The sequence below is a fragment of the Salvelinus namaycush genome, chromosome 23 (assembly GCF_016432855.1).
Source record: "Salvelinus namaycush isolate Seneca chromosome 23, SaNama_1.0, whole genome shotgun sequence".
NCBI classification, from domain to species: Eukaryota; Metazoa; Chordata; class Actinopteri; order Salmoniformes; family Salmonidae; genus Salvelinus; species Salvelinus namaycush.
Window position 1 is genome coordinate 27,257,963 of NC_052329.1, and position 9,059 is coordinate 27,267,021.

At 38.7% G+C, this 9,059-nt stretch overlaps 1 protein-coding gene across 1 annotated transcript; it reads right to left on the bottom strand.

Annotated features, from left to right (window-relative positions):
• Positions 1–2,686: 2,686 nt before the first annotated feature.
• Positions 2,687–3,625, bottom strand: LOC120018593 (olfactory receptor 6N1-like). Its single transcript, XM_038961804.1, has one exon. It carries the CDS (start codon positions 3,623–3,625, stop codon positions 2,687–2,689), a length of 939 nt encoding a protein of 312 aa, XP_038817732.1.
• Between the last annotated feature and the right edge of the window lie 5,434 nt (positions 3,626–9,059).

Below are 9,059 nucleotides of genomic sequence, written 5' to 3' on the forward strand. Positions count from 1 at the left end.
TCTGTCTTTAAAGGCCTCTACATTTGGATTCATCTGGGGGAATGTTCCACCAAAACCTTCAAGAAGCTGCTCTCCTCCTGACCATAATGCACTTTGATCTGCCTCACAGGATACTCTAAAGATACTGAGATATGGAAACATTATTTAAATCTAATAAAAATTGTCCTAATATAAAACAGGGAAACAGTCCATGATCTTTAAATCAGGGAAAAAAAACGTCAATAAGTCTATGTTTAATCACAAGATAGATTCCCACTTAGCTTACTTACAAAGCAAGCACTGTGCACCGCACCGTGTCCTCATGTACTACATGGATATAGGGAAAATTTACCTATCCTGTTCAGCTGCCGGATGGTAGGGTCAGCGATGAGGCAAACCCTCATAGTTATCAGCCTGCTTCTCTCGGTTTGCCATCTTTGGACTCCAGCATTATTCCGTCTCCTGAACGATTGAAATATGACAACGTATGAAATATGATAACGTGCAAACGTTATAAAAGTTACAATAATGACACTCAGCATAATCGACGCCGCCCAGACTCGCGCACCCCGCGGTAACGTTATCTGCTGCAATCATTAGCTAGCTAACGTTACTAGGTAGTTGTGCCGGTTAATGTTGACTTTTGCAAAATATTACCTAACCTACCAGAATTAATCCTACCTTTGAACCACCCGATCCCCCTGGGGTGGTTGTAAAGGTGGTTGCACTTGGCTGGCAAAACTTAAAAAGTGGTCTCTCATGTTTTCAAGGTTCGACATGAGTTAGTCGTTTGTTGGTGATGATGAATGAGAAGTTTTTCATATAGTGATTGGCCAACATTTGCATATAGTTTACATATTGTTATTTGACGTGTATCTTTTTGACACGCAAAGACCCAAACGGCGTTCCATAGCTGGAGGTGTAAAACACAAAAGGGGACATATTCGCATATGTTATGATCTTGTGAATGCTGGCTACATTCTCTTTTTGTTTGCTTGGAGGCTGGAGGCTGTTAAAAGAAGAAACTGTGTAGCCATAGCATGTATATCAGCTAAGAAATGCATTGCCATAAAATTGGAAGGTTGGTTATCCTCCCACAATGTCACAATGGATGCCTGAAATGTCAAATAATGTATCACTAGATTTGATTTATTACTAGATTAAGGGTATACTGTGCAACCTTGATAAGGTCTGGGTACCTTATGGAATACTGTATGACAAAATGGGTCTGTAATGAAAACATTAGATTTTTTTTTGTCAAGCATATATATATTTTTTATGGCACACAAGACACCTATCTGATTTGCGCCTGTTTTAGTGGACTAATCCATTGAGGAGGCCGCAGGGATGCCCCGGTCCAAGAATATGGTGATTGTGGCTCAGACGCACAAGGCATGTCTCTCTCCAGAATGAGCTCTCCCGCCATTTCATGGGTATTCATAACTTCATTGTGTGCATTGTTTACTATGTCTATCAATACCCCATTACAAATATCACCAGTATAGCCTACATGTACCGTTCATTCCCATCATTTCTAATCTGCAATGTTTATTTGGTTAGGTAATTTCTGATAATTCATTGAATATATTATTATTACAGTCATTTACCGTTCTCAATGTTGGAGTGGACATGTCTTTTGCAGAACTCACAACCTATGCTACACTCGTGAGAAACCTGTATTTGTTTATTTCATTCCATTTACAAGTTTTGTCAATTTTTTAAACATTTTTTTAAAACTCTGCTCTCAATGTTGAGTAAGACACCTGATTACCCATATAGAAGTAGGACTAGTCTACCTGTCCTTTGTGCAAATGTAGGCTTATAAATGTGCCCATTTAGGGATGTCTGATAGTATTTCTGATTGCCTTAACTCACCACCACTAATGAACTGTGGAGCTTCTCAAAGTAAGTTTTCTTCGCCTCAAACAGCAAAGAAACAAAGTCTGTTTCAAGAAACAATTGAGAATAACAATAGTTCCTCAAAGTATTTGAACAATATTTCCATATCTCTACCTTTCCAAAACCACTCAGCAAGAGGGGAAAAATGTAATGCTCTGATCCAATGGAAACATCATAAAATACCTGACCCAGATGATAGTTGATACAAGTCATGCATAGCCAATGTGATTTATAGGAAATACATTTTTATCAGGATATTGTTTTTATGTGTTGGCTTTATGTAGGCTATGTTTACATAGTTGGCAATTGCAATAAAAGTTACTTTTAGACTTGTATCATTTTAATTTAGATTAAGATTGTAGATAAAACACAGACAATGATTTTGAGATACAAAGATTATTATATATTAAAAGAAAATGTTCAACAATAATGTGCATATGACAATTATTACTGGTAAGCAGATTGGTAGAAATTGTCAAATAAATTGGCACAAAGGTTGGGTGTATATATGGAAAAATATATATTTTTTAATTTATACAAATCCATTAGATTGAAAGAAAATACTACTCTTGGTTGACTAAGATTTTTTGGGGTTCGGGTAGAGTGAAATTTAGGGAGGACCCCCAGACCCCCTGCCAGGTGTTGTCCCCCCCTTCCTCTCCATTTCGAAAACAAAAGTTGCGCCCTTGGCGACAGGCATCAAGAAATGAGGCGCCATTTAACCTTGCAACAGTTTTGGCAGATTTTTACTTTTTTATTTGTTGACTTCTGATATCAGGAAGTCTCCCTGTTGTGTAAGATCATGTAACTAACGTTTCATATCAATGATTTTATGTGCATTACACTTTCTAAAAACTGCCCTTCGAATCTGCTGGAGGTTAAGTCCATATATGAGAGGGTTAAAGACAGGTGGTATAATAAGGAATTGTACGGCCATTGCGTTACGCATATTTAGCGTAATATTTACATTACTATTCCATCCTTGCAGATTGTCAAACAGGGTCACTGTGATGAAAATAAATATTGTTATTAAATGTGGCACACATGTCTGTGTGAACTTAATCCTTCCCTTAGCTGATTTTACACAATTTCTTACAATCTGACAGTAAGAACATACAATGAATAGTAACTGTAAAACATGAACCACTAGTATAAATTTGTTCAAAATCTGATTGATGGTAGTGGGTAAACAAGCATGTTTCAGTATAGACGGAATGTCACAGAAGAGCTTATCAATACGAGATCCACACAAAGGAAGTCTGACGGTTAAACTAACTACAATGAGTCCTATAAATAAAGGATAAAACCAAGAAAATAAGAGTAACTTTCTAACAGTTAAAGATGTCACAATGGTATGGTATAGTAGTGGTCTGCATATTGCCACATACCTGTCGTAAGACATCACTGTTAGAGTAGACATTTCACACATGACAGATGTGTATATTACATAGGCTTGAGTCAAACATTCACCATAAGATATCACCTGAACATCTGACTGAAGGTCCAGTAACAACTTGGGGTAGAAACCAGCAGTTCCATACAATCCATTGACACATAGACTACACAGAAAGATATACATGGGCTCATGGAGGCCTTTCTCCTGAATGATTGTTATGATCAGAGTCAGATTCACAGTGATGATGAGAAGATATGTGATAAGAGACAAGATAAAATATACTGATTTGTTGTTAAATGTCTCTTGTAAGCCAAAGAGATAAAATAACTTGACTTGGGTTGAGTTCTCCATAGCTTTTGTTACTTTTCTTCCTCTGGTCAATGCAGCAATTCTTAGTCCTTGCAAGGCTTGAGTGTGTATGGATGTGAATAAATTCAAGTGTGAATCATTTGATTCTGTTTAGGCTCAGACTAAACACAATAGTTTTAACAAAACAAATTCACATCCTCCCTCAAACTCTTATAAAAAAAGATCCCGATATTACCTGTACATTATCAGACTTCGGAGGTGTGAAAGAAATTAAAAAACTTATGTCCATGAAATGTATTCTTGCTTGACAGAGGAGACTACTCCAATATCTTGATTTGCTAGCCTCTAAATATACCATAGTGTATGATCACATGGGATTGTAGTTTCAGTGTCAACATGTAACCACTCCATAGAGATGGATCTATATTGAGTTTATGACAAGCAACTAATTGGATTATATTTACTTTATTTATGTTTCAACCCAGCAAACAGGAGATGTCCTAAGGACATTCGGCAACGTTCCCATTAGGTCCCTTGAAGGCGGCGTTTCCCAAACTGTCCCAAGTGGTGCACGTGCATTTTTTTTCCCTAGTACTACACAGCTGATTCAAATAATCAAATCTGAATGATTAGTTGATTATTTGAATCAGCTGTTTAGTGCTAGGGAAAAAAACAAAACGTGCACCCCTTTTGGGTCCCCAGGTCAAAGTTTGGGAAATGTTGCTTTAAGGGTTTCAGCGAGATGTCATCCCACTGATGACTTTGTTCAATAGTCAGAAACTTTGTAGGAACATTAAAACATGACATTTACCTCGGGACCATAAGATGGCGTTCAGTACAGATACCGGTTTGGTCACAGTATAACGTTATTATAAGGTATACTGAACAAAAATGTAAACATAACATGCAACAATTTAAAAGACTTTACTGAGTTACAGTTCATATAAGGAAGTCAGTCAATTGAAATAAATTAATTAGGCCATAATCTATGGATTTCACATGACTGGGAATAGACCCTTTAAAAAAGGTAATGGTGTGGATCAGAAATCCAGTCAGTATCTGGTGATCACCATTTGCCTCATACAGCGCAACACATCTCATTCGCATAGAGTTGATCATGCTGTTAATTGTGGAATGTTGTCCCACTCCTCTTCAATGGCTGTGCGAAGTTGCTGGATATTGGCTGGAACTGGAACACCTTGTCGTACACGTCAATCCAGATTATACCAAACACGCTCAATTGGTGACATGTCTGGTGAGTATGCAGACCATGGATGAACTGGGACATTTTCAGCTTCCAGAAATTGTGTACAGATCCTTGCGACATGGGGCTGTGTATTATCATGCTAAAACTTGAGGTGATGGCAGCTGATGAGTGGCACGACAATGGGCCTCAGGATCTTGTCATGGTGTGTCTGTGCATTCAAATTGCAATCGACAAAATGCAATTGTGTTCTGTGTCCATAGCTTATGCCTGCCCATACCATAACCCCACCACCCTATTCACAACGTTGACATCAGCAAACCCGCTCGCCCACACCACACCATACACGTAGTCTGCAGATGTGAGGTCGGTTGGACTTACATCAAAATTCTCTAAAACAACGTTGGAGGCTGCTTATGGTAAATAAATTAACGTTAAATTCTTTGGCAACAGCTCTGGTGGACATTCCTACAGTCAGCATGCCAATTGCACCCTCTCTCAAAACTTGAGACATCTGTGGTATTTTGTTGTGTGACAAAACTGTACATTTTAGAGTGGCCTTTTATTGTCCCTAGCACAAGATGCACATGTATAATTATCATGCTGTTTAAACTTCTTATGGCTGCAATCCCGTTAACGGGATGATATGACAACAGCCAGTGAAAGTGCAGGGCGCCAAATTCAAAACAACAGAAATCTCATAATTAAAATTCCTCAAACATACATGTATCTTATACCATTTTAAAGGTAATCTTGTTGTTAATCCCACCATAGTGTCCGATTTCAAATAGGCTTTACAGCGAAAGCACCACAAACGATTATGTTAGGTCACCACCAAGCCACAGAATAAACACAGCCATTTTTCCAGCCAAAGATAGGAGTCACAAAAAGCACAAATAGAGATAAAATGAATCACTAACCTTTGATGATCTTCATCAGATGACACTCATAGGACTTTATGTTACACAATACATGTATGTTTTGTTTGATAAAGTTCATATTTATATTTAAAAAATCACTGGCACGTTACATTCACTAGTTCCAAAAACATCCAGTGATTTTGCATAGCCACATCAATTCAACAGAAATACTCATCATAAATGGAGATGATAATACAAGTTATACACCTGGAATTATAGATATACCTCTCCTTAATGCAACCGCTGTGTCAGATTTCAAAAAAACTTTATGGAAAATGCAAACCATGCCATAATCTGAGACGGCGCTCAGAAAAATAATAAAATTAGCCGCCATGTTGGAGTCAGCAGAAACCAGAAATGACATAATAAATATTCCCTTACCTTTGATGATCTTCATCAGAATGCACTCCCAGGAATCCTAGTTCCACAATAAATGTTTGATTTGTTCGATAATGTCCGTTATTTATGTCCAAGTAGTATACATATCCAAACGCTCGTGCATTACTTCGGACAAAAACTTCAAAAAGTTATATTACAGGTCGAAAAAACATTTCAAACTAAGTATAGAATCAATCATTAGGATGTTTTTATCATAAATCTTCAATAAAGTTCCAACCGGAGAATTCCTTTGTGTCTAGAGGAGCAACGGAACGCAGGTCGATATCATGTGGAATGCGCTTGTCCAGGAAATGGCTCTTGCCAGAAACCTGATTCATTCCCCTCTTATGCAGCCCCACAACACAGTAGAGGCATCAGACAAGGTTCTACAGACTGTTGACATCTATTGGAAGCCGTAGGAAGTGCAAACTCATCCATATCTCACTGTGAATTCAATAGGATCTTGGTTGAAAATCGACCAGCCTCAGAATTCCCACTTCCTGTTTGGATTTTTTCTCAGGTTTTTGCATGCCATATCAGTTCTGTTATACTAAAAAAAAACGCTGGTTGACATGACAAAGACGAACTGGCAACAGACACACAGAGAAACAAGGTATAAATACACAAGGGATAATGGGGAAGATGGGCGACAGCTGGAGGGGGGTGGAGACAAGCACAAAGACAGGTGAGACAGATCATGGTGTGACAATGTTGCTGGGCGCTATCGTCCTCCATCAGCACCAGCCTGTACCCTACCTGCCCTAAGCCCTGTCCTGGCCCCTTACACTAAGTCTGCATTTGTACTGCTAGGTGACCTAAACTGGGACATGCTTAACCCACTTGACCAAGTCCTAAAGCAATGGGACTCCCTAAATCTTTATCAGATTATTACCAATCCCACAAGGTATGACTCCAAACAACCAGAAAAGGCTACTCTTCTTGATGTTATCCTCACAAATAATCCTGATAGGTATCAGTCTGGTGTTTTCTGCAATGACCTTAGTGATCACTGTTTTACAGCCTGTGTTAGTAATTGCTGCTCAGTGAAATTATCTGTCCTGATTTGTCATAGACACTTTCTAAATAACTTTAATGAGCAAGCATTCCTTCATGAACTGGCCTCTGTAAAATGATATAGAATCAGCTTGATCCCCTCTGTCGAAGACGCTTGGACCTTTTTTGATATGTTCAGTGGTATCGTTAACCAACACACCCCCATAAAGAAGATAAGAATAAAAAACAGGTTCAGCCCCTAGTTAGACTGTGATCTTGCAGAGTTACTCCACCTCAAGAATTGCATTTAATGAAATGCTCGGCACACGCATACTCAGGCTGACTGGCTCTCGTTCAGGCAAATGAGAAATAAGTGCACTCAGGCTATCTGGAAGGCCAAAGTGAATTACTTTAAGGAGCAGTTCTCTCTCTGTGGGTCTTGCCCAAAGAAGTTCTGGAAAACAGTTAAAGACCTGGAGAATAAACCCTCCTCCTCACAGCTGCCCATGTCCCTTAAAGTTGATGATGTGGTTGTTACTGACAAGAAGCACATGGATGAGCTCTTTAATCACCACTTCATTAACTTCTCTAGGATAGGGGGCAGCATTTTCACGTTTGGATGAAAAGCATACCCAAATTCAACTGCCAGCTACTCATCCCCAGAAGATAAGATATGCATATTATTAGTAGATGTGGATAGAAAACACTCAGAAGTTTCTAAAACTGTTTGAATCATGTATGTGAGTATAACAGAACTTATTTAGCAGGCGAAACCCCGAGGACAAACCATTCAGATTTTCTTTTTTTGAGGACACTCTCTTTTCAATGGGATTTCATTGGGAATCCAGATTTCTAATTGACCTTCTTGCAGTTCCTACCGCTTCCACTGGATGTCAACAGTCTTTAGAAATTGGTTGAGGTTTTTTCCTTTGTGTAATGAAGAAGTACGGCCATCCAGAACGAGGGTAACTTGAAGTGTACTGTTAGATAGAGGCGCGTGACCAGAAAGCTAGCTACAGTTTTTTTAAATCCTGTATTGAACACAGATCATCCCGTCTTCAATTTTATAGATTATTTACGTTAAAAAATACCTAAAGTTGTATCACAAAAGTAGTTTGAAATGTTTGGACAAAGCTTACAGGTAACCTTTGAGATATTTTGTAGTCACGTTGTGCAAGTTGGAACCAGTGTTTTTCTGGATCAAACGCGCCAAATAAATGGACATTTTGGATATATATCGACGGAATTAATCGAACAAAAGGACCATTTGTGATGTTTATGGGACATATTGGAGTGCCAACAGAAGAATCTCATCAAAGGTAAGGCATGAATTATATCTTTATTTCTGCGTTTTGTGTCGCGCCGGGAGAGTTGAAATATGATGGACTGTGTTTGTTTGCTTGGTTGCTATCCTCAGATAATAGCATTGTTTGCTTTCGCCGTAAAGCATTTTTTAAATCTGACACGTTGGCTGGATTCACAACAAGTGTAGCTTTAATTTGGTATATTGCATGAGTGATTTCATGAAAGTAAAATTTTTATAGTAATTTATTTGAATTTGGCGCTCTGCATTTTCACTGGATGTTGGCCAGGTGGAACGCTAGTGTCCCACATATCCCAGAGAGGTTTTAAGAGAAATCAAGAGGGGGAATCAATCTCACAGTTTGTGGCTGTATTAAAACAGTTATCTGAACACTGTGAATACGGGCGAACAATGTGTGACACTATATGTGAACGGTTAGTTAGTGTGTGGCATGCGCAGCGAGGCAATTCATTAACAACTTTTGACTGAGAGTAACTTAACATTGTAGAGAGCAATAGAAGTGAGTACGTCAATGGGAATGGCAAATAAAGACGCACAACAGCTAAGCGCATCGACCCAAGTACATAACGTGTCAACGAAGTTAAAAAACAAAGCAGGAGGTGGCAAGCCATGCTATCGCTGTGGGAAACCATGTCACCAAGCAGAGGAGTGCAAAGA